General features: G+C 40.2%; 1 protein-coding gene across 1 annotated transcript; it reads left to right on the top strand.

Moving 5' to 3' along the window:
- The first annotated feature begins 5,002 nt into the window (after positions 1 to 5,002).
- On the top strand, positions 5,003 to 15,286 carry LOC129842976 (B-cell receptor CD22-like). The gene is made up of 9 exons (XM_055911699.1): positions 5,003 to 5,362; positions 5,469 to 5,696; positions 5,834 to 6,166; positions 6,278 to 6,514; positions 11,927 to 12,190; positions 12,422 to 12,512; positions 12,686 to 12,740; positions 12,836 to 13,071; positions 14,709 to 15,286. The coding sequence occupies exons 1-9, from the start codon at positions 5,041 to 5,043 to the stop codon at positions 14,788 to 14,790; spliced, it is 1,848 nt and encodes a 615-aa protein (XP_055767674.1). The 5' UTR covers positions 5,003 to 5,040; the 3' UTR covers positions 14,791 to 15,286.
- The last annotated feature ends 12,063 nt before the right edge of the window (positions 15,287 to 27,349 follow it).

Below are 27,349 nucleotides of genomic sequence, written 5' to 3'. Positions count from 1 at the left end.
ACTCTTGACATTATCACTACCAGTCAGTTGACTCACTGTACAGACCTCTCCCCTTCACTTCACTCTGTCAGTACTCTTGACAATATCACTACCAGTCAGTTGACTCACTGTACAAGACCTCTCCCCTACACTTCACTCTGTCAGTACTCTTGACAATATCACTACCAGTCAGTTGACTCACTGTACAGACCTCTCCCCTTCGCTTCACTCTGTCAGTACTCTTGACAATATCTTAAAATATAGTTTTTGGTTATCTGTATTTAGTCATTAGTAATGTACTTGAGGGCAATGTATCATTTACTTAATTTTATGTTTTGAGCTGTGTTTTGGTTGTTACATCTGGGCCAGTATTCTTAATGTGTCTCCCCCGGCGTGGGTGAGTGTGTGTGTGACATAGTGGATATATCCGAGGGCCCTTTGAGCAGACTGATCGGGAGTAGGGTTGACATCTATACTGTGTAGGATGTGTGTTTTAACTTTTCTACATCCATAACAACCAGCTCTCTAGACTTTGATACAGACTCCATGGGACTCATGGACCTTCACTACAGATGCACTCTCTGTGTGTGTGTGTGTGTGTGTGTGTGTGTGTGTGTGTGTGTGTGTGTGTGTGTGTGTGTGTGTGTGTGTGTGTGTGTGTGTGTGTGTGTGTGTGTGTGTGTGTGTGTGTGTGTGTGTGTGTGTGTGTGTGTGTGTCACTGGCTGTTTATCCTCACAGCTTGGTGATAGGAGCTATTATTGAACCTGGTGGTCAGTCTTTAGGCTGCTGTACAGCTTGAGGGACCGTAGAGGTTTGAACATTTATCCTCCTATATTTGGGGTTCTGAGAATAAAACAGCTTCAGAACAATCGATATAGAAATATGTGTTTACAGTTCTACAGATCTGTTCAATAAGTGATTGTTGTTGATGATGATGACTATTGTATATATTAGGAATTTATTTTTGTATCATATCATCTTAAATAGACAGACGTAAACAGACATGCAACACATCACACATATTACATACATAGTGCAATAGACTTACAGACAGACAGTATTCACATAGACAACCATATAACACAATACAACACAACACAATATGAGCCTGGTTCATTTTCAGTAATGAGGCCCTGTACCCCATTTACAGTTTCTACTTCAATGTATCAGGTGGAGTTATTCACCAGCTATAGAGTGAGTTGTTGTTTATGTTTCTAAGACTGCAGGGTGGGAGATGCAACAATGACCTTGAGAACAGCAGGAAGTGTGTTGGTGGTCTTTCTCTGGTCTGTAGCAGGTATGGTCTCATTCTTATCTTTTAGTTGCTCTGTTTATCAATCTACAGACATTTCTAAAAGGATAAGAATCATAATGTTATTATGTTGTTCTGTTGGCGTCTCCACTTCACTTAAATAGTTATCTTTCACACCTCACTGAGAGATGCTTATCTGTGGTTTCCTTCACACTCAACTCAGCAACTATGGCAACAAAGTGTGTACAAACCCTACTGTCAGTGTGAGCCAGTAGACCTTTCCTAATTCTGATACCGTTGTGTGGTGTGACTGTTTAAGTGGTACTGAGTCAGAATGGCAGGATTGTGACGTACACCAATCAGAGTATCTGTGCCTTGAAGGGGTCAACAGTGGATCTGTCCTGCTCTTACACATATCCCAGAGGTCATAAAGTCACATCAACCACATGGTATAACTGGAGGAGCGGTGTTGGGTATACTTATGACATCCAAGAAAAGAATGAGGGCCGTATGGAGTACCGAGCGAATAAGGAGAATGACTGCACCCTGAGAATCACAGACGTGAAATGGAGTGATGCTGCAACATATTATTTCACGTTTACAACAACGTCCTACTCAAGGACTCCTCGCAATGACTATGTCACTCTCATTATTACAGGTATTGGGATATTGTACATAGAATAACGCACCACTTCAAATGACAAATATTATATTAATCCTCCACAAAAGATTAATCTTAACTTGTGACAACTGATCCACAGTAATATGTTTACTTAAATCAATAGATTACATGATTTATGGCACACAGATTTACACATGTTTGTCTCAAAATAGGACTAGGCCCAATGAGAACAGTACAATTGTATTAATCTAGAGCGGATTGTTCAGTTTTGTTTTAATACACTCTCTGCATTCAGAACTGCAGGTGGAGGTAACAGACACAAGTAATAGGAAGACACTGACCTGTAAAACCACCTGTTCTCTGACTGACAACCCCACATACATCTGGTACAAGAACGGACAACATCTAGATGAGAGAACCTCCCCCCAGTACAAAGACTCAGTCTCCAGTAACTATGAAGACAGCTACTCCTGTGCTGTAAAAGGCCATGAGGAGCTCCGCTCTCCTGCAGTGTGTGAGTGGGAATCTAATATGGAATCTAATACAGAATGTATGCAGAATGTTTGTACTTGGTCCTTTTGGGCTCACTGTGTAATTTGAAATGTCTTGGCTTTTATGTAAATATCTGAAAATACAGTATAATATACTCATGTGATTCCATTATATTGCAGGTGTTCAGGGTAAGAGCTGCAACAGAGTGACTTACACCAAGAGGACAATCTGTGTATTGAAGGGGTCAACAGTGGACATATCCTGTACTTATGTTGGTCATTATTCCACCACATCAACATTCTGGTTTAGAAGTGATAAGTCGACCCCTGAAGACCTAACCACAGACCCAGGGTATGCAGGTCGTGTGGAGTACACTGGAACATACAAAGGTCCCTTCACCCTGAGAATCACAGATCTGAGAGAGGAGGACTCAGCTGAGTATCGCTTCACTTTTAAAAGAGACAACTTTGAATGGGGTCATAGTTTCCTAGGAACAACTCTGTCTGTCACAGGTAATACTGCTGTATGATACAACTGTATATCATATTGAATTACAGGAGAAAATATATTTACCATCCTGTTAACACAGAGGTGTATGTGGTATTAAACATATCATTTCAGTTCTGCAGGTCAAAGTGACTCCTATTACAGAGAGACAGAAGACACTGACCTGTACCACCACCTGTACTCTGACTGACAACCCCACCTACATCTGGTACAAGAACGGACAACATCTAGATGAGAGCACCTCCCCCCAGTACAAAGACCCAGTCTCCAGTAACTATGAAGACAGTTACTCCTGTGTTGTAAAAGGCCATGAGGATCACCACTCTCCTGCAGTGTGTGAGTATGAATGAAACTAGTATTGTATGTGGTATCATTTAGAACCAATAAGAATGGTATTACTTTCTCTATCAATATTCTTTCTCTATCAATATCCTTAACAATATACACTGCTCAAAAAAATAAAGGGAACACTTAAACAACACAATGTAACTCCAAGTCAATCACACTTCTGTGAAATCAAACTGTCCACTTAGGAAGCAACACTGATTGACAATAAATTTCACATGCTGTTGTGCAAATGGAATAGACAAAAGGTGGAAATTATAGGCAATTAGCAAGACACCCCCAAAAAAGGAGTGATTCTGCAGGTGGTGATCACAGACCACTTCTCAGTTCCTATGCTTCCTGGCTGATGTTTTGGTCACTTTTGAATGCTGGCGGTGCTCTCACTCTAGTGGTAGCATGAGACGGAGTCTACAACCCACACAAGTGGCTCAGGTAGTGCAGTTCATCCAGGATGGCACATCAATGCGAGCTGTGGCAAAAAGGTTTGCTGTGTCTGTCAGCGTAGTGTCCAGAGCATGGAGGCGCTACCAGGAGACAGGCCAGTACATCAGGAGACGTGGAGGAGGCCGTAGGAGGGCAACAACCCAGCAGCAGGACCGCTACCTCCGCCTTTGTGCAAGGAGGTGCACTGCCAGAGCCCTGCAAAATGACCTCCAGCAGGCCACAAATGTGCATGTGTCAGCATATGGTCTCACAAGGGGTCTGAGGATCTCATCTCGGTACCTATTGGCAGTCAGGCTACCTCTGGCGAGCACATGGAGGGCTGTGCGGCCCCACAAAGAAATCCCACCCCACACCATGACTGACCCATCGCCAAACCGGTCATGCTGGAGGATGTTGAGGCAGCAGAACGTTCTCCACGGCGTCTCCAGACTCTGTCACGTCTGTCACATGTGCTCATGTGCTCAGTGTGAACCTGCTTTCATCTGTGAAGAGCACAGGGCGCCAGTGACGAATTTGCCAATCTTGGTGTTCTCTGGCAAATGCCAAACGTCCTGCACGGTGTTGGGCTGTAAGCACAACCCCCACCTGTGGACGTCGGGCCCTCATACCACCCTCATGGAGTCTGTTTCTGACCGTTTGAGCAGACACATGCACATTTGTGGCCTGCTGGAGGTCATTTTGCAGGGTTCTGGCAGTGCACCTCTTTGCACAAAGGCGGAGGTAGCGGTCCTGCTGCTGGGTTGTTGCCCTCCTACGGCCTCCTCCACGTCTCCTGATGTACTGGCCTGTCTCCTGGTAGCGCCTCCATGCTCTGGACACTACGCTGACAGACACAGCAAACCTTTTTGCCACAGCTCGCATTGATGTGCCATCCTGGATGAACTGCACTACCTGAGCCACTTGTGTGGGTTGTAGACTCCGTCTCATGCTACCACTAGAGTGAGAGCACCGCCAGCATTCAAAAGTGACCAAAACATCAGCCAGGAAGCATAGGAACTGAGAAGTGGTATGTGGTCACCACCTGCAGAATCACTCCTTTTTTGGGGGTGTCTTGCTAATTGCCTATAATTTCCACCTTCTGTCTATTCCATTTGCACAACAGCATGTGAAATTTATTGTCAATCAGTGTTGCTTCCTAAGTGGACAGTTTGATTTCACAGAAGTGTGATTGACTTGGAGTTACATTGTGTTGTTTAAGTGTTCCCTTTATTTTTTTGAGCAGTGTATATTGGAATGATAAACAGTTTAATAGATGTATGTACATGTCAATATATATTTTATTATTTTTCATAAATGAAACTGTCCAATACATCTAAAACACTTGAAACATTTAGTCTCATTATCGTTTCAGGAATTGATCAGTTACATTTTGTTTCAGGTGTTGTGGGTGAGAGCTGTATGAATGTGACTTACACACATCAGAGTATCTGTGCTTTGAAAGGGTCAACAGTGGACATATCCTGCTTTTACACACATCCCAGTTGGCAAAACGTCACAGAAGTATCCTGGTTCAGGAAATGGAAGTCTGGAGTAACTAAAGACCTGATCCATGACTCAGAGTATGCAACTCGTGTGGAATACCATCGACAAACAGAAAATGACTCCACCCTGAGAATCACAGACCTGAGAGAAAGTGACTCAACTGAGTACAAGTTCAGATTTACAACTGATGAGGCCAGATGGGGATACAGCTTCCCTGGAACCACTCTGACTGTCACAGGTAACACTACATAACACATTATACAGTTTTGAAGAGTCATGATGTTAAAAATTAACTCACACCAATTCTGAACCATATACTCTTTATTTGTTCTCCTTTGATTCAGGTTTTCAGGTGGAGGTGACTCCTGAACAGTATTCAGAGTATAAGACACTGACCTGTAGCACCACCTGTACTCTGAGTCACCCCAACCCCACCTACATCTGGTACAAGAACGGACAACATCTAGATGAGAGCACCTCCCCCCAGTACAAAGACTCAGTCTCCAATAACTATGAAGACAGTTACTCCTGTGCTGTAAAAGGCCATGAGGATCTCCACTCTCCTGCAGTGTGTGAGTGTTTCTTTAATTAACAATACTGTTTAACCTCTGTGTGTTGGTTTCACTTTGTCATTTGAGAACTTTTAGCATTTCTAGAAAGAACTGAGAATACAATCCAGTTGGCCTCTTGTTATGTCACTGTGTTTCAGGTGTTCAGGGTCAAAGCTGCAACAGAGTGACTTACACCAAGAGGAGAATCTGTGTCTTGAAGGGGTCAACAGTGGACATATCCTGTACTTATGTTGGTTATTATTCCACCACGTCAACAGTCTGGTTTAGAAGTGATAAGTTGACCCCTGAAGACCTAACAGGAGACCCAGGGTATGAGGGTCGTGTGGAGTACACTGGAACATACAAAGGTCCCTTCACCCTGAGAATCACAGATCTGAGAGAGGAGGACTCAGCTGAGTATCGCTTCACTTTTAAAACAAACAACTTTGAATGGGGTCATAGTTTCCCAGGATCAACTCTGTCTGTCACAGGTACTACTACACTGTATGATACAACTGTAAATCATAATGAATTACAGGAGAAAATAAAATAACCATCCTGTTAACACAGAGGTGCATGTGGTTTTATACATATCATTTCAGGTCTGCAGGTGAAGGTGACTCCTGCTGCAGAGGGACAGAAGACACTGACCTGTAGAACCACCTGTCTTCTGACTGACAACCACAGCCCCACCTACATCTGGTACAAGAACGGACAACGTCTAGATGAGCCCACTTACCAACAATACTCTTGTAATACCCTAGTAGTGTTGGGTCATTCTGTGGACAGTTACTCCTGTGCTGTAGAACACCATGAGGAACTCCACTCTCCTGCAGTGTGTGAGTATGAATTAAACTACTATTCTAATTAGAAAGTATCAATAATTTAAGGTCAATAAGAAGGGTATTACTGCTTTATCCTTTTATGGCTGCAGGGCGGTGCCGGTACACTTATGACAACAGCCCGTCCAAGTGCAGGGCGCGAAATTCAAAATATATATTTTTGAAATATTTAACTTTCACACATTAACAAGTCCAATACAGCAAATGAAAGATAAACATCTTGTGAATCCAGCCAACATGTCCGATTTTTAAAATGTTTTACAGCAAAAACACCACATATACTTATGTTAGCTCACCACCAAATACAAAAAAGCACAGACATTTTTCACAGCACAGGTAGCTTGCACAAAACCAACCTAACTAACCAAGAACCAACCAAACTAACCAAGAAACAACTTCATCAGATGACAGTCTTATAACAAGTTATACAATATGATCTGTTTTGTTCGAAAAATGTGCATATTTGAGGTATAAATCATAGTTTTACATTGCAGCTACAATCGGAAATAGCACCGAAGCAGCTTGAACAATTACAGAGACCAAATTTAAATACCTAAATACTCATCATAAAACATTTATGAAAAATACATGGTGTACAGCAAATGAAAGAAAAACATCTTTTGAATCCAGCCAATATTTCCGATTCTTTAACCTGTTTGGCGTGCAAGCCCGACGTCGGTACATTTATGACAACAGCCAGCTCAAAGTGCAGGGCGAGAAATTCAAAAGATATTTTTTTTTAATATTTAACTTTCACACATTAACAAGTCCAATACAGCATATGAAAGGTACACATCTTGTGAATCCAGCCAACATGTCCGATTTTTAAAATGTTTTACAGGGAAGACAAAATATGTAAATCTATTAGCTAACCACGTTAGCAAAAGACACCACTTTTTTTACTTTAACAGTTTATTACTCCATCAGTAGCTATCCCAAATTCGACCAAATAAAGATATAAATAGCCACTAACCAAGAAGCAACTTCATCATATGACAGTCTGATAACATATTTATTGTATAGCATGTTTTGTTCGAAAAATGTGCATATTTCAGGTATAAATCATAGTTTACATTTCAGCTACAATCAGAAATTGCACCGAAAGCAGCCATAATATTTACAGACACCAACGTCAAATACCTAATTACTCATCATAAAACATTTCTGAAAAATACATATTGTACAGCAATTGAAAGACAGGCATCTTGTGATTCCAGACAATATTTCCGATTTATTAAATGTTTTACAGCGAAAACAAAATGTAGCGTTATATTAGCGTAGCCACAATAGCCAGAAACACTTGGGCGCCGACGACCAGTTCACATGCGCGACAGATATTAGAAATAGCATCATAAAATGTTTCTTACTTTTGGTGATCTTCCGTCAGAATGTTGGACAAGGTGTCCTTTGTCCAGAACAGTCGTTGTTTGGATCTGGAACGGCAAATTTCCCTCTTCATTTAGCATGGGCACTTGCCAAGTGGCATGGATCACTCCAACGTCAACAAAGTCAGAGAACGGAACACGGCAAAACTCCCGAAAAAAATTCAATAATCTGATTAAACTATATTGAAAAAACATACTTTACGATGATATGGTCACATGTATCAAATAAAATCTAAACCGGAGATGTTAGTCGTCCATAACGACAGCTAAACAGAAGGCAAATCCATGTCCCCTTTCGCGCGCTCCAGAAACAGGAAATGGACGGTCACGTCATACAAAGAGCTTTAATTCCACCTCAGACCAAGATGAACACAACATTTCTTCTCTCACAGCCTCTTGACAACCAGGGGAAGGTCTATGAAGTGTACGCAGACTCTTACGTTTTATGCCCATGTATAGGCAGGAAGTTGAACAGAGCATCGATTTCTGACATTCCACTTCCTGGTCAGGAGATGTGCTGCAGAATGAGTTCTGTTTCTCTCAGAGAAATAATTCAAACGGTTTTAGAAACTAGAGAGTGTTTTCTATCCAATAGTAATAAAAATATGCATATTGTACGAGCAAGAATTGAGTACGAGGCCGTTTGAAATGGGCATCTTTTATCTGGCTACTCAATACTGCCCCCTAAGTGTTTTACAGCGAAAACACAATATAGCATTATATTAGCTTACTACAATAGCCAACCACGCAACAGCATTGATTCGTTAGGCACGTTAGCGATAACGAATAAACCAGCAAAAGATATTAATTTTTTCACTAACCTTCTCAAACTTCATCAGATGACAGTCATATAACATCATATTACACAATACATATATGGTTTGTTCGAAAATGAGCATATTTAGCGGCACAAATCGTGGTTATACATTGGGAAAACTTAGCATCTTTTTCCCAGAATGTCCGGAAATATTTCTGACACTCACCTATTCTAATCAAATAACTATTCATAGACTTTACTAAAAAATACATGTTGGACAGCAAATTAAAGATAGCTTAGTTCTTAACCTCTAACGAGCCTCTACCCCGGATCCGGGAGCACCCCCCACCCCCCCCCCACACTGATTAGCATCGCTAGCATAGCGTCACAATTAAATAGTAGCATCTAAATATCATTAAATCACAAGTCCAAGACACCTAATGAAAGATACAGATCCTGTGAATAAAGCCACCATTTCAGATTTTTAAAATGTTTTACAGGGAAGACAAAATATGTAAATCTATTAGCTAACCACGTTAGCAAAAGACACCACTTTTCTAACTCCATCAGTTTCTTACTCCATCAGGTGCTATCACCAATTCGGCTAAACTAAGATATTGATAGCCACTAACCAAGAAAAAACCTCATCAGATGACAGTCTGATAACATATTTATGGTATAGGATAGGTTTTGTTAGAAAAATGTGCATATTTCAGGTAGATATCATAGTTTACAATTGCACCCACCGTCACAAATGGACTAGAATAAATACATAGAGCAACGTGTTTACCTAATTACTAATCATCAAACATTTCGTAAAAATACACAGCATACACTAATCGAAAGACACAGATCCTGTGAATACAGACAATATTTCAGATTTTCTAAGTGTCTTACAGCGAAAACACAATAAATCGTTATATTAGCATACCACATCTGCAAACATTAGCCCAGCATTGATTCTAGCCAAAGAGAGCGATAACGTAAACATCGCCAAAATATATTAATTTTTTCACTAACCTTCTCAGAATTCTTCAGATGACACTCCTGTAACATCATATTACAACATACATATACAGTTTGTTCGAAAATGTGCATATTTAGCCACCAAAATCATGGTTAGAGAATGACAAAAGTTGCCCAGCTGGTCAGACAATGTCGTGCGCCATATTAGACAGTGATCTAGTCGTATACATAAATACTCATAAACGTGACTAAAAAATATAGGGTGGACAGCGATTGATAGACAATTTAATTCTTAATACAATCGCTGATTTACATTTTTTTAATTATCCTTACTTTTCAATACAGTTTGCGCCAAGCGAAGCTACGTCTAATAAGATGGCGTCATAAGCATTAACATTTTTCGACAGAAACACGATTTATCATAATAAATTGTTCCTACTTTGAGCTGTTCTTCCATCAGAATCTTGGGCAAAGAATCCTTTCTTGGGTCTAATCGTCTTTTGGTCGAAAGCTGTCCTCTTGCCATGTGGAAATGCCAACTGCGTTCGGCATGAACTGGAAACCTGCCCGGCGCTTCAAAGTGTCTCAGAAATAAATGTCCCAAAATGCGCACTAAACGGATATAAATTGCTATAAAACGGTTTAAATTAACTACCTTATGATGTTTTTAACTCCTATAACGAGTAAAAACATGACCGGAGAAATATTACTCCCTACACTAATGCTTGGAAAAAGAGCAGGTCGGTGTCCACCGCGCGCCCGACGCATCTGGAAAAGAGTTCCTACCTACAGGTTTTTTTTATTTATAGTGGCTGTGATTGCGCAATCGATACCATTCAAAGCGTCATCACGTAAAGGCATCCAGGGGAAGACGTAAGCAGTGTCCGTATCCTGATAGCGTTCACAGTGGCCTTTAAACTGACTCCAGATCAGGGGCCAAAATGTGTGAAATCTGACTCCATGTCAGGGAAATTGCTGTAGAATGAGTTCTGTTCCACTCAGAGACAAAATTCCAACGCCTATAGAAACTAGAGAGTGTTTTCTATCCAATAATAGTAATAATATGCATATTGTACGAGCAAGAATTGAGTAGGAAGCCGTTTAGTCTGTAATGCAATTATGCTAATGAGAAAACAGCACCCCCTGTAGTCGCAAGAAGTTAATGCAATCGCCGTGTTAGAATTCTAAAAATTACTTCATTACGACATGCAGCTTACGTTATGGCGAGAGCGCGCCCAAAATCTAGGCGCAAACTAATAGTACACATGTTCGACAGATATATGAAATAAACATCATAAATGGGTCCTACTTTTGATGATCTTCCATCAGAATGTTGTACAAGGGGTCCTTCGTCCAGAACAATCGTTGTTTGGTTTTAGAACGGCCTTTTTCCCCTCTCGATTTAGCAAGCAAAACTTGCCAAGTGGCGCGAAGCTCTCCATCTTCAACAAACTCAGAGAACGGAACACGCCAAAACTCCCAAAAAAATTTCAATAATCTGATTAAACTATATTGAAAAAACATATTTTACGATGATATTGTCACATTTATCAAATAAAATCAAAGCCGGAGCTATTAGCCGTCTATAACAACATTTTTTCAGAAGCCAATCCGGAAGTCCTTTCCGCGTCTTCCTGAGCAAAGGAAATTGGGGTCCTGTCATTCCAAGCTCTCTCCTTTGACCATAGAAAGAGCTAGAGACCCCATTTCACCTCTCACAGCCTATTGACATCTAGTGGAAGGCGTATGAAGTGCATGTATATTGATAGATTTCAAGCAAAAGATTAGGTAGGCCCTGGAACAGAGCCTCGATTTGAGATTTTTCACTTTCTGACAGGAAGTTTGCTGCAAAATGAGTTCTGTTTTACTCACAGATATAATTCAAACGGTTTTAGAAACTTGAGAGTGTTTTCCATCCAATAGTACTGATAATATGCATATTGTACGAGCAAGAATTGAGTACGAGGCCGTTTTAAATGGGCACCTTTCATCCAAGTTACTCAATACTGCCCTGCAGCCATAAGAAGTTATCTATCAATATTCATCATTACATAGAAATTACACACAATGTCATAGATGTATGCATGTCTATAGTTAGAATGTTCAGTACCTCAAACACTTGAAGAATAGTTTAGTAGACACTCCGGTCCTAAAGTTTCTCCAAATGTATTCATGTTCATGTTTTGTGTAAGTGATAGTTTTAGATAGTCCTCTGACTTTATATGTTATTTATTTTTGACATGACGTCATTTGAGGTCGTGTACTACAGTCCTGACCCTCTGACAAATTCTGCTTTACTAGATGCTCCAAAGAACACCTCAGTGTCAGTCAGTCCCTCTGGTGACATAATGGAGGGCAGTTCAGTGACTCTGACCTGCAGCAGTGATGCCAACCCACCTGTGGACACATACACCTGGTACAAGAAGAATGTAACCTCACCAAAAGCATCAGGACAGAGTTACAGCATCACTAACATCAGCTCTGAGGACAGAGGAGAATATTACTGTGAGGCCCAGAATGGAAAAGGATCTATGAACTCTACAGCTCTGATGATCATTGTAGCAGGTAAAGTTACATCTTCAATACTTCAATACAAATTGACAGGTTAAAAGCTGATCTTAATCATTGTGTTTTGACTGATTACACTTTGGTTTATAATTATGTGTTGGCTTATGATGTCACAAGTATTATAAGATCCTAAAATATTAACATGTATTGTGTTGATATTCTATAATGTGTTAGATTTTAGATTATAAGAACATGCCATGTACTCATATCATCCATATTTTATTTTAGGGAAACAGACCTCAGTTCTGACTGCAGCTGTAGGAATCATAGTGGTTGTTCTGGTTCTCATCCTCTGTCTCTCTGGACTCATGTGGTTCAGGTGAGTGAGATTGCATATTTTTTATATCATTTTACTTTAGTCATTGTAAATTTGAATTTGTTCTTAACTTTCTTGCCTAGTTAAATAAAGGTAAAAAAATAATTAAAATAAGTAGAATAACTTTATTAATTGATTGATTGATATCTTCAAACATTAATTAATGTACAAAACAGGAAGAAGGTCTCCACATCCACCTGCAACACAAGAGACACAGCAGATGATGGACAGGTGAGTCTGTTGGAATCAGAAGATGACTGTGATGACTGTGTATTCTTTGTGGAACATTTCCACTCCTCAAGTTGTCTGTTCTCTCTCTCCATCAGGGAGACTCTAGTCCAGTGTATGACAACATCTCAGGCATGGCCATAACCTCTACTGCAGCACAGACAGCAGCCACAGACGACCAGGATGATGTTCACTACGCCAGCGTCCACTTCTCTCACTCCAAAAACCAGGATGTGCCTCTGTACTCCACTGTCCAGCTGCATCAACCACAGAAACAGGACCAAGATGTCCAATACGCTGCTGTGACATTCAACCTCCCCAGTTCTGCCACCCAGTGAGCATATTCTGCCATTACAACAACATAGAGTCTATACTATACAGAACATTGTGAACACACAGCATTAAAGGAGAAGTTTGCTTGATTTACAACCAAACACACTAATCAGCGACAAAACAAAAACATGTGACATTTCTAGCACTGTATTGTTTGCATGTTGATAGTATTATAATGTAGGACTACAGGGAAGATAGGTCCTGTGGAGGTGTTCATATTGAAACATATCTTTATATATATAGCTATATAGGGAAGATAGGTGCTGTGGAGATGTTCATATTGAAACTTTTATTTTGTTATGTTCCTAAAGTGTTTGATTAGATCAGTACAGAGTTTCTCTCTCTCTCTCTCTCTCTCTCTCTCTCTCTCTCTCTCTCTCTCTCTCTCTCTCTCTCTCTCTCTCTCTCTCTCTCTCTCTCTCTCTCTCTCTCTCTCTCTCTCTCTCTCTCTCTCTCTCTCTCTCTCTCTCCTCTACTTCTACCTGCATTGCAGCCTGCCTTTCCACTGAGTGCCACATCAGTGTCTGTCTCAGTAGCCTACTCTCTGTAAAGGACTTAGTAGTGTATGGTTTACTCCTGCTGAGGTAGACTCTGTTTAACGTTAGCTTCTAACTTCATCCTTCTAGCTGGCTAAGTAATACCAAACAAAGACCTTCAATGTTACTGCAATAGAAGTCTCTGCCGGCAGCTATCCTCCAATCTGACTGACTGACTTACAGTATGAATCTATAAGAGACTATTTACCAGTTGTGCACTCATTCTCTGAGAGTGATTTGTTGTTTGGGGGTTGTCTGTAGACACGGCAGGAGTCGCGGGACGGTTTAAAAAAAGTGCCCTTTGTCCGGCATCTCGCAAACATACTGTCAGCAGAGCAACCTGTGAGCTGGGGTATTTAGTTTCATGTCGCCCTCGGCCTGTGCCGCGAGAAGGGGAATTAGATACTTGAGAGAATGGTGAATGTGCTGCAAAAAGCAAATCAGGGAGGCAGATCCAGGGGAAGCAGGCAAACATAACGAACAAACCACAGTTAATTCCACTTGTTCACAAAGAGACAAGAGCGATTAGTCAGATCAAGAATATGAGCTTTGTTCAATGCTGGGAGCAATATTTAGATGTTGATGCGTAAATCATTTTCTTTATTGTGTACAGTATTTGTATTAGGCTAATATTCTTATTATTTTCAAATTAGAAATAAGTGAACGAGGTACGAACGTCGGTGTCCTCATATGTAGTTAGGGCCATGTGCTCATTGGAGGATTAGACAATGATGATGTCATCAGTAATGCATATTCTGAATTTAGGTTATTCATGCCTCAACACCAGAAACAGGACGAGGATGTGCAATAAGCTGCTGTGAAATATAACCGCCTCACTGCTGCCCCCCTGTGACCATATTCTGCATGAAGGTCATTCATATGCTGCTGCTTATTGTAGGAGATGTCATCAATATGCAAAACAGTTGACCCCCGTGACCACTAGTGATGTAATTTCCTACCAACCCAACAATGGACATCTCAAGACAATTCCCATGACATGACTATAATGAGGGAGTGATGTGATGATGGTTTTGAGGAAATGTTCTCTCTGCATTCCAAATGGTACACAGGTTTTGTTTCATTTCTGTTTCTCTCTCTTCAGACCCGCAGCAGCACAAGCAGCTGAGGAGGAGCCCTCTGTGCTCTACAGTACAGTCATCAAACCCAAAACCAAGAAGACCTGAACACAATAAAACCCAAACCAGAGAAGAACTCAAAACAACAAAACCAGAACCAAGAAGACCTGAACACAACAAACCCAGAAACAAGAAGACCTGAACACAACATACCAGAACCAAGAAGACCTGAACACAATAAACCCCAAACCAGAGAAGAACTGAAAACAACAAAACCAGAACCAAGAAGACCTGAACACAACAAACCCAGAACCAAGAAGACCCGAACACAACAAACCCAGAACCAAGAAGACCTGAACACAACATACCAGAACCAAGAAGACTTGAACACGCCAGGTTTGACAAAAACCTTGTATATCTGGAACCTTATATTTTACTAAGTGACATAAGGCCTGAGGGGGTGTGAAATATTGTCCATTATAAACCGGGTGGTTCGATGCCTGAATGCTGATTTGCTGAAAGGCGTGGTATATCAGACCGTATACCATGGGTATGACAGAAAATGATTATGTACTCGTCTATTACATTGGTCACCAGTTTATAGTAGCAGTAACGTTTTTGTGCGTCATACCCAAGGTATTTTGTCTGATATACAATACACACTTCTGAAATGCTGTTTCAGCCAGTCAGCATCCAGGAACCAAACTACCCAGTTTATAACAGTATGGAATAATATATGCCATATATATATATATATATATATATATATATATATATATAATATAATATACTCCATAAACCTCATATACGCCATCTGGCAGGTACTTTTAACCAAAATCATACACTCAGTCATTACAGTCATGGGTGCATAAATCTTTCATATGGAAAGTCCCAGCAGGAATAGAACCTGTGAGCCATGCTCTACCAACTGATTCACAGGACTGCTCTATTCACACTTAGAGTAGGAGAGCTGATCTAGGGTCAGTTATGCCTTTTAAACTATGATGAATAAGAAAGGGATTAAAGACTGTATATGAGACTGTATATGAAGTCTAACAATAATATATATTGTGTTTCTATTACATTTTATTATTTCATATTGTACTATTAGATGATACACATAGTAGAAGGTTGCTGGATTCTTTTATAAATAGTTTTAATTTCTTTTATGACAAAGTTATGACATGATTTTGCTTCAATGTCCAGGAAAGAGTTCTGCTTATTGCAATATTTCTTATCGCTTTTATTTAAAAACATTTTTGTTAACTAATGTCTGAAGTGTTACATTTATAAACAAATACACTTTTAAGAATAAACATAATGTTATAACAGTATTTTCTGTGGAGAAAAAATTAACAGTTTTCAAAATCACACCTCTTGTACTGTACTATACAGTAACTACAAATAATACATTTATATTGGTTTGGAGAGCAGTAGTGTTTTATTCACCATCATCATCATCATCATGTCAGTACAAAATATACAAAGACACTTTAAGAAGGAGCACACAACCAATTACATGAAATATTATTTATTGTCATTTTTGAAACACACAGACACAATATGACATGGAGGGTAGTTCCATTCCCCCCAGAAATGTCCGGGAACTTACAGGTGCCTTGGTGGAAGAGTGGGGTAACATCTCACAGCAAGAACTGGCAAATACGGTGCAGTCCATGAGGAGGAGATGCACTGCAGTACTTAATGCAGCTGGTGGCCACATCAGATACTGACTGTTACTGTGATTTTGACCCCTCCCCCCTTTGTTCAGGGACACATTATTCAATTTCAGTTAGTCACATGTCTGTGGAACTTGTTCAGTTTATGTCTCAGTTGTTGAATCTTGTTATCTTCATACAAATATTTACACATGTTGAGTTTGCTGAAAAAAAACCCAGTTGACTGTGAGAGGATGTTTATTTTTTTGCTGATTTTATGTGCCTTTACTGATCATTTGTTAGCATGAGCTAGCTAGCCTGCTAAAACTATGTAGCCTACCGCTAATGATAATGCTAAGTTTACATTGGGGCTGTTCAGTCTGATGCAATTATCTCACCTTTCAGTCCTTACTGGTGTGATTGTATGCTACAGTGGGAGTGCCTATCCAACATGGTGGTTATTTTCCAGGCCTGGTACTTTATCCTAGCCTTATAGCAGACTTGACATGGCTAATGCTAGCTTCATTCCCTGCCTGGGCCTGCTTACCATTTAGTCATCAATGTTGATTGATATGTGATTCAGCCACTACAATAGTATGCATGTGTTAGGGTGTGTTTCTTTCGTATTATCATTGGCTCATTGGTGAAATTAGCATTATGACAATATATTTAATTAAGTCAATCAAAACCCTTAATTAATGCAATTGCAGACAGAAGTTGACAATCAGGAACATAGCACGCATGTTTCCGAGTAAGTTCTGCATCCAACAAAAGGTCTCCAGTGGTTTTATTAAACCCTAAGTCGCGCCCTGGTGATGTCACTGCCTACATCATCATCCTCTACTCCTGGGACCAAAACCATGCCTATAAAGCTGTATAAACAGGGCCTTTATTGTTAGCTAAACACTTAGCAGTAAATGTCCCCTTTCCCCAAAGTTGATTTATTGTGGAATGTTTACCTAGTCTTATCTCCTTCACTCCCCTGCAGAGTTCTGTCTAAGTAACACATTTCTAAGAAGGGCCTCTTTATAATGAGGCAGAAAGAGAGAGAGAGAGAAAACTAAAATACAAATGTAGAACAATACTAAACTTCTACAATGAATATATATATATATTGTTAATCAGTAGTCTATATTAATATAACATAAGCATAATCAATTATTCTAATACATCAAACGTCTGTACAGCCCCAAATCATGACCGCTAGGTTAATCCTGACACGTTTAGCTTTATAGTGATCAATTGAGAACATGATTTATTGTATTTATCTTAACTGGTGATGCAGTAGTGTGAATATGTATAGGCCTAATAGTATTCTATAGCATTGTGTGTGTGTAACTTTACATGGTTAATTCTATTTCCATATATCTCTTTCCTCCTAGAAACCCTGTTGTATAAGAACCCAAAGTGAACCGGAGGGCCTTGTGGTCACAATAAAAACACTTTGTCCTGACATCCTTTACTGCACGCCAATCAAGTTGAGAGGGCACGCACATGCACACAGTCATACCATGCCCATAGGGCCCTGGTCAAAGGTAGTGCACTACATAGGAATTAGGGTATCATTTGGGAAGCAGACCGAATGACAGTGTCATGTTATACAACTACAGAGATCAGAGTTTGTGTGATTAAATGTGACTTTGTCAAGTAGCCAGTGTTGTGTTTCACCATTCTATCTGATGTATTGTCAGTTTGTTGTGTTTTATTAGTCCACCATTATTGAGGACATTATTATTAGGATGGTGCAGTAATGTTGAGATGCCAGTAGGGAGAACTCTAGTCTAGAACACTGCAGTAATGTTGAGATGCCAGTAGGGAGAGCTCTAGTCTAGAACACTGCAGTAATGTTGAGATGCCAGTAGGGAGAACTCTAGTCTAGAACACTGCAGTAATGTTGAGATGCCAGTAGGGAGAGCTCTAGTCTAGAACACTGCAGTAATGTTGAGATGCCAGTAGGGAGAGCTCTAGCCTAGAACACTGCAGTAATGTTGAGATGCCAGTAGGGAGAACTCTAGTCTAGAACACTGCAGTAATGTTGAGATGCCAGTAGGGAGAGCTCTAGTCTAGAACATTGCAGTAATGTTGAGATGCCAGTAGGGAGAGCTCTAGCCTAGAACACTGCAGTAATGTTGAGATGCCAGTAGGGAGAACTCTAGTCTAGAACACTGCAGTAATGTTGAGATGCCAGAAGGGAGAACTCTAGTCTAAAACACTGGAACCTTCAGTACCACTTTGATGCAGCTGATGAGGAGTGTAAATTGAATGGGTTTGTAGAATAGAAGGAAAATCGAATCGAAAGGTGTAGACCTTACCATGAAAATAATTACTTACAAGCCCATGGAACAGACCAAACTGCAGCTTACTGCCCTGCATCCCACTGCTGTCTTGCCTCCAAAGCTAAGCAGGGTTCACCCTGGTCAGTCCCTGAATGGGAGACCAGATGTTGCTGCAAGTGGTGTTGGAGGACAAGAAGAAGGCACTCTTTCTTCTGGTTCAAAAAGAATGCATCCGGTGCCCAAAGGCAGTGATTGGGAACATTGCTCTGTGTAGGTGCTGTATTCTGGATGGGATATTCAATGGGTGTCCTGACTAACTCTGGTCACTAAAGATCCCATGGCACTTCTCTTAACCTGAAACACAGTGACAGTGGGTTGTGTTTAGGAGTAGTATTAACATGAGACACAGTGATGGTGGGTTGTGTTTAGGAGTAGTATTAACATGAAACACAGTGACGGTGGGTTGTGTTTAGGAGTAGTATTAACATGAGACACAGTGATGTTGGGTTGTGTTTAGGAGTAGTATTAACATGAAACACAGTGACAGTGGGTTGTGTTTAGGAGTAGTATTAACATGAGACACAGTGATGGTGGGTTGTGTTTAGGAGTAGTATTAACATGAGACACAGTGATGGTGGGTTGTGTTTAGGAGTAGTATTAACATGAGACACAGTGATGGTGGGTTGTGTTTAGGAGTAGTATTAGCATGAGACACAGTGATGGTGGGTTGTGTTTAGGAGTAGTATTAGCATGAGACACAGTGATGGTGGATTGTGTTTAGGAGTAGTATTAACATGAGACACAGTGATGGTGGGTTGTGTTTAGGAGTAGTATTAACATGAGACACAGTGATGGTGGGTTGTGTTTAGGAGTAGTATTAGCATGAGACACAGTGATGGTGGGTTGTGTTTAGGAGTAGTATTAACATGAAACACAGTGACAGTGGGTTGTGTTTAGGAGTAATATTAACATGAGACACAGTGATGGTGTGTTGTGTTTAGGAGTAATATTAACATGAGACACAGTGATGGTGGGTTGTGTTTAGGAGTAGTATTAACATGAGACACAGTGATGGTAGGTGGTGTTTAGGAGTAGTATTAACATGAGACACAGTGATGGTGGGTTGTGTTTAAGAGTAGTATTAACATGAGACACAGTGATGGTGGGTTGTGTTTAGGAGTAGTATTAACATGAGACACAGTGATGGTATATTGTGAGCTAGTAATTGGTAGAGCATGGCACCTACATCGTAATGAGTTTGATTCCCAGGACCACCCATATGTAAAATATGGACTGTAAATTACTTTGGACAGTTGAGTCTGCCTAATGGCATTATTTATGAACAGCAGACTACAATAGACTACACAGTCTATACAGCAGGCTATGGTGATGTTCATTGATGCTTCTGCTAGATAAAGCCACTACCAGTACTGTAAAACAAAGGAGGCTGGTGGGTAGAGATATAGGAGGAATAACTGGAATGAATGGAACAGTATCCATTCATTCTATTCATATTACTGCACAAATGAATGAGGACATCAGGACTGGAGGCTGCAGTAATGTTGAGATGCCAGTAGGGAGAACTCTAGTCTAGAACACTGCAGTAATGTTGAGATGCCAGTAGGTAGACCTCTAGTCTAGAACACTGCAGTAATGTTGAGATGCCAGTAGGTAGACCTCTAGTCTAGAACACTGCAGTAATGGTGAGATGCCAGTAGGGAGAGCTCTAGTCTAGAACACTGCAGTAATGTTGAGATGCCAGTAGGTAGACCTCTAGTCTAGAACACTGCAGTAATGGTGAGATGCCAGTAGGGAGAGCTCTAGTCTAGAACACTGCAGTAATGTTGAGATGTCAGTAGGGAGAGCTCTAGTCTAGAACACTGCAGTAATGTTGAGATGCCAGTAGGTAGACCTCTAGTCTAGAACACTGCAGTAATGGTGAGATGCCAGTAGGGAGAGCTCTAGTCTAGAACACTGCAGTAATGTTGAGATGCCAGTAGGGAGACCTCTAGTCTAGAACACTGCAGTAATGTTGAGATGCCAGTAGGGAGAGCTCTAGTCTAGAACACTGCAGTAATGTTGAGATGCCAGTAGGGAGAGCTCTAGTCTAGAACACTGGAACCTTCAGTACCACTTTGATGCAGCTGATGAGGAGTGATGGAAATCGGTCACATTTTGCCTCTTTTAAAAATGTAGGTCCACACCTCAAAGGAAGATATTCAACCCTTTTCTGACATGCTGTTTATCCATGTCAATGTCTTAACGTCCTGACTAGGCAACTTTTAAAATGTGTCAATCCCAGATCTCACACTGTTTCTCTGCACTGCCAGTAAGTGTTGTTGGTTTAGATGTTGTTGGTTTATCATCACCATCCTGTCATCCATAGACCTCTACAGCCTGAACCATATCACAGTTCTTTATATGGACATTATACTGTATGTACTTCATTAGCACTTTATATTCACATACTAGATGTACAACATGCTACATTAGACTATGTATGGATAACAGGCTACATTAGACTATATATGGATAACAGGCTACATTAGACTATATATGGATAACAGGCTACATTAGACTATATATGGATAACAGGCTACATTAGACTATATATGGATAACAGGCTACATTAGACTATATATGGATAACAGGCTACATTATACTATATATGGATAACAGGCTACATTAGACTATATATGGATAACAGGCTACATTAGACTATATATGGATAACAGGCTACATTAGACTATATATGGATAACAGGCTACATTAGACTATATATGGATAACAGGCTACATTAGACTATATATGGATAACAGGCTACATTATACTATATATGGATAACAGGCTACATTAGACTATATATGGATAACAGGCTACATTAGACTATATATGGATAACAGGCTACATTAGACTATATATGGATAACAGGCTACATTAGACTATATATGGATAACAGGCTACATTAGACTATATATGGATAACAGGCTACATTAGACTATATATGGATAACAGGCTACATTAGACTATATTTGGACACCAGGCTACATTAGACTATATATGGATAACAGGCTACATTAGACTATATATGGATAACAGACTACATTAGACTATATATGGATAACAGGCTACATTAGACTATATATGGATAACAGGCTACATTAGACTATATATGGATAACAGGCTACATTATACTATATATGGATAACAGGCTACATTAGACTATATATGGATAACAGGCTACATTAGACTATATATGGATAACAGGCTACATTAGACTATATATGGATAACAGGCTACATTAGACTATATATGGATAACACGTTACATTAGACTATATATGGATAACTGGCTACATTAGACTATACAATATGAACAGCAGCACTCAATACTGCTAGCTAAGACTACTACTGCAATTTACACAAGTGTCAACAGTGTAACAGAATATGACAGTGACATGTTGTACAGTGTTTGGTGCTTAAATGTGACTTTGTCAAGCAGCCAGTGTTGTGTTTCACCTTTCTATCTGATCTATTGTTAGTTTGTAATGTTTTATTAGCCCAACATTATTGAGTTCATTATTATTAGGGACCAGTACTGTTCAAGGGCCCACAGTGTAACAGAATATGATAATGGCATTATATATTACTGTCCAAATGAGGACATTACATGAAGACTGGACGCTGCAGTAATGTTGAGATGCTAGTTGGCAGAGCTCTTGTCTAGGACACGGAACCTTCAACAGCACTTTGATGCAGATGAGGAGTGATGGGAATTCTAGTACAGTTAAGCATTCTAGGACAGTTAAATAGTTAACACACACACATGGGCGCAGGGGTCTAAGGCACTGCATCTCAGGGCAAGAGGCGTCACTACAGTCCCTGGTTCGAATCCAGGCTGTATCACATCCGGCCGTGATTGGGAGTCCCATAGGGCGGCGCACAATTGGCACAGCGTCGTCCGGTTTTGGCCGGGGTAGGCCGTCATTGTAAATAATAATTTGTTCTTAACTGACTTGCCTAGTTAAGGTCACACACACACACACACACACACACACACACACACACACACACACACTGACCAAAAAGTAATTTTGTTGGCATTTACGTATGTCCCCATTACCAGTAAAACATAATCAATATCTATTTCTTTCACTTACTTGCTGTACTGTTTCGTTGTTCATTTGTTAATTTGTTCAGTCGTTTCTTTCTCAACCAGGATTTCTATGGAACACCGTTTGGTTCTTTGCTATGGAACGCCGTTTGGGTCTTTTCATGTCAAAAAAGATAAGCGTCAAATAACACTATTTGACGTGTCAAATAAGCTTGTTGACCAATCAGAACCTGAATGACTGCACATCACATAATAATTTAACTCGTTCATGCATTTTCTACGTAGTTATTACACTATCACTCGTATTTCATATGTCACAACGATTCATCGATACGTATGCCATGATGCTGGTAATGTTGTCTCGCGCACCTACAGTGCTGGTCATAAAAAAAAGCTAGCTCATGGATGCAAACAATGTTCTTCCCCAAAAAGAGAGCAAAATGACATACTCTGTTTCAGTAGCTATAGTTAGCTAGCTAACTATATAGATAGGTGTCATCATCTAAAATAACCCTAATGTATAAGACAGTTCTTATTTGATTAATGGTGGTCGGCCCCATCTATGTGAAGCTAGCCACAATAAGGATTAGTCACAATAGTGGACTTTGCAGTTAGCCTTCAAAGTTTGGCAACACTGTCAATTACATACCTTTATTTTGAAGACAAACTGCAAATTCCACTATTGTGCCTAATCCTTATTGTGGCTAGCTTCACAACACATAACCCAGTCTGGTTGAGCCTCACTAGCCAGATGAAGCTAGCTGGCTGCTTATAACCTTAACTTTGGGCAACAGGGTTAAGTACCTGGCTAGCTATTTATTTTCAAAAACTGAAGTTCAATTTCAATAGGCGAACAATTGGCAACCTAGCTAAAACTTACTCACAAGAATTCCTAAATCATTGCTAAGAATAATGAAAATGACTGCAGTTTCTACTGGTCATTGTTTTCAGGCTGGTTGTATTGGTGCTAGCTAGGTACCAAGTTAAAGCTAGCTACCCCAGAAGCTGCAGTCGAACTAATGATGCTTTATTACCAATGCGGTATTGTAAACACTTCGTTCGTGGCCGGGGTTTGCTTGTTTGCTTACTTTTTGTACAGCTCTGACAGTGCTACTGTATCTATTATGACACGCAAAGACCCAGACGGCGTTCCATAGTATGTATGTTGTGAAGCTAATAGCAGTTACGCTATTACTGTGTAACTCCAGTAGGGCAACATCTGAAAAAGAGCGCACTTGGTAGTGTGTACCGGTGCTCGACCAGTCGGCGAAAGCCAATTTCGCCTTTGAGTTGTGTCACTGAAATGTTCTTACTCTTTCAAATGACTGCTCGACTTGTTGACTGCTCAACTTGTTGACTGTTCAACTTGTTGACTGTTCAACTTATTGACTGCTCAATACACACAGCCGATATTGTGGTTAGGTTAGGAATGCTGTGTTGCATTTGTAGCGCCAAATTTTACATGGCGTCATTACGTCATGTACCTACGTTATATAGGTATGCACGTCAGCTTTGTCATCGGTTTTGCACATCGGCGTTAAACTAGACATCGGGCCGATACCGATGTTGCCATTTTTAGCTAATATCGGCCCATTCCGATATGTTCACCGATATATCGTGTATCCCTAGTATAAATATGTACAGCTCTTGTTGAATAGGATGGACTTGACTAGAGCACAGTATATACATATGAAATGGCTAAAACAGTATGTAAACATTTTCAAAGTGACCAGTGTTCCATGTCTATTAACATAGGGCAGCAGCCTCTAAGGTGCAGGATTGAGTAACCGGGTGGTAGCCGGCTAGTGATGGCTATTTAACAGTCTAATGGCTTTGAGATAGAAGCTGTTTTTCAGTCTCTCGGTCGCAGCTTTGATGCACCTGTAATGACCTCGCCTTCTGGATGATAGCGGGGTGAACAGGCCATTGCTCAGGTGGCTGAGGTATTTGATAATCTTCTTGGCCTTTCTGTGACACCGGGTGCTGTAAATGTCCTGAAGGGCATGCAGTGTGCTCCCAGTGACGCGTTGAGCTTATTGCACCACCCTCTGGAGAGACCTGCGGTTGCGGACGGTGCCGTTGTCATACCAGGCGGTGATAAAGCCTGACAGGATGCTCTGAAGGGTGCATTTGTAAAAGTTTGTGAGGGTCTTTTTATTTTATTTTATTTAGTTCACCTTTATTTAACCAGGTAGGCAAGTTGAGAACAAGTTCTCATTTACAATTGCGACCTGTCTTTGGGGCCAAGCCAAATTTTTTCAGCCTCCTGAGGTTGAAGAGGCACTGTAGCGCCTTCTTCCCAACACGGTCTGTGTGGGTGGACTTTTTCAGATTGTCATTGATATGTAAGATGAGGAACTTGAAGCTTGTCATCAGGTAGCAAGACGCTGCTGTCCACGACATGGCTGGTTTTCCATTTATAATCCGTGATTGTCTGGAGTTCCTGCCACATACGTCACATATGATATTGGCATGTTGTACTACTACAGAAATCAGTGTTTGTGTGCTTAAATGTTACTTACAGGTGTGCTACTGATAGGGAAATAATTAATACCATTTGCAAAACGTTTTGTAACATAAACTGTCTACTGTATACTCTAGTAACCAAACAGAGCAAACAGAAAAAAAACGGGAAGGGACCTATGTGAATTTTTCCAATAGACACTGTTTTTGTTGCAAAACTTTTTCCGATTGTGGTAAACAGTTTCCATTGCAATTTGCAACAGTCCAAATGTTTCACAATGGTCTGTGACTAATGAAAACACCCCAGGACCAGGATTAAGAAACACCAGCCTTAACAGTCAATACAGCAACACTATGGTGATTATACTGATGCCTCTACTACTAGTACTGTACACAATGGTCAACAGTTAAACAGAATTATAGTGGATGTTGTACTACTACAGACATGTGTGGTTAAATATGACTTAGTCAAGTAGCCAGTGTTGTGTTTCATCATTCTATCTGATCTATTTCCAGTTTGTTATGTTTTATTAGTCCAACATTATTGAGAACATTATTATTAAGATGGTGAAGTAATATTGAGATGCCAGTAGGGAGCGCTCTAGTCTAAAACACTGGAACATTCAGGAGCTGATGAGGAGTGTAAATGTAATTGATTAGCAGAATAGAATGAATGACATCATGGAACTGACCAAATGTAAATGGAACTTTGACCTGTTCCATGTAGAACTCAGAGGGACAAGGCAACACATTCTAAGATATTATAAACATTCCATATAGAATAGTCAACATATTGTTAACATGGTTCTGTATTTAAATTAAAGTGGAAATGGGGAACATTGTGTCCATTATAGAAATGTAGGACCCACTCTAATACAGTAATCTTCCTTTTCTGACATGCTGTTCTGGTCCTCATGCATATTAATGTCTTAAAGAGGAAGGAAAGGACAGTTCTGTATTAGCTACTTGTGTCCTGACTACTTTACATATGTGTCAACCACAGAACTGACAGTTACTAGCAGTTTCCACACACTGCCAATAAGTTGACTCACTGTACAAGACCTCTCCCCTTCACTTCACTCTGTAAGTACTCTTGACAATATCTTGAAAAATAGTTTTTGGTTATAAGTCATATACTTGAGGGTAATGTATCATTTTACTTCTTGTTATGTTTTGAGTTATGTTTTGGTTGTTACATCAGGCCCAGTATTCATAAAGGTTGTCAGTGTAGGAGTGTTGATCTACATGGGGAAGAAATGATTAACCAGGGTAAAAAAATGCCCGTGTGTGCATATGTGTATGATAACAGGCTACATTAGACTATATATGGACAACAGGCTACATTAGACTATATTTGGACACCAGGCTACATTAGACTATATATGGATAACAGGCTACATTAGACTATATATGGATAACAGACTACATTAGACTATATATGGATAACAGGCTACATTAGACTATATATGGATAACAGGCTACATTAGACTATATATGGATAACAGGCTACATTAGACTATATATGGACAACAGGCTACAATAGACTATATATGGACAACAGGCTACATTAGACTATATATGGACAACAGGCTACATTTAAGCAATAAGGCCCGAGGAGGTGTGGTATACGGCCAATATACCATGGCTAAGGGCTGTTCTAAGGCCTGGATACAGGCCTTAGCCATGGTATATTGGCTTTAGACTATGTATGGATAATATTAGTGTTGTAAATCCGGTCGAGAGACCACATATTGAGTGTCTAGGTCTTGTCTCAGTGTTGGATACATTTGTACTTGGTCTTGGCTCAGTCTCGCAAGGACTTGTCTGTAATAGTTATGGATATTCCAGAGACCAGCGGAATAAAAAACTAATTGTCAGCTTCCATTTAATCAGTCAGCGCATAAAACCGCTTCGGCAGGTCAAATATATACACTCCTTTCTTGAAACATTAGCATCTTAATAGTCTTTATATCTATTATAGACATGTTTGCGCAGTGGCGAACCTATAGGCCTTCAGTATATGACAGGTTCTGAATTCTGAAAGGACAGCAACCATAATACCAGCGAACTCATATAATCCCTACTGGTACGTATCAAAGTAGTGTAGTGTTGGTACACATTTGATCAATTATGTAGTACAATAGAGAAATCATGCAC

The sequence above is a fragment of the Salvelinus fontinalis genome, unplaced genomic scaffold (genome assembly GCF_029448725.1).
Source record: "Salvelinus fontinalis isolate EN_2023a unplaced genomic scaffold, ASM2944872v1 scaffold_0083, whole genome shotgun sequence".
Taxonomy (NCBI): Eukaryota; Metazoa; Chordata; class Actinopteri; order Salmoniformes; family Salmonidae; genus Salvelinus; species Salvelinus fontinalis.
Note: the sequence above shows the minus strand (reverse complement) of the source record. Positions and strands in the feature narration are given on the sequence as shown.

What these genes read in the sequence shown, in the direction of transcription:
- LOC129842976 (XM_055911699.1), top strand. Translation starts at nt 5,041, where the DNA reads ATGAATGTGACTTACACACATCAGAGTATCTGTGCTTTGAAAGGGTCA. An exon ending in TCTCCACTCTCCTGCAGTGT is followed by an intron (nt 5,697 to 5,833) that starts GTGAGTGTTTCT and finishes ACTGTGTTTCAG; the next exon opens with GTGTTCAGGGTCAAAGCTGC. An exon ending in CTCCCCAGTTCTGCCACCCA is followed by an intron (nt 13,072 to 14,708) that starts GTGAGCATATTC and finishes CTCTCTCTTCAG; the next exon opens with ACCCGCAGCAGCACAAGCAG.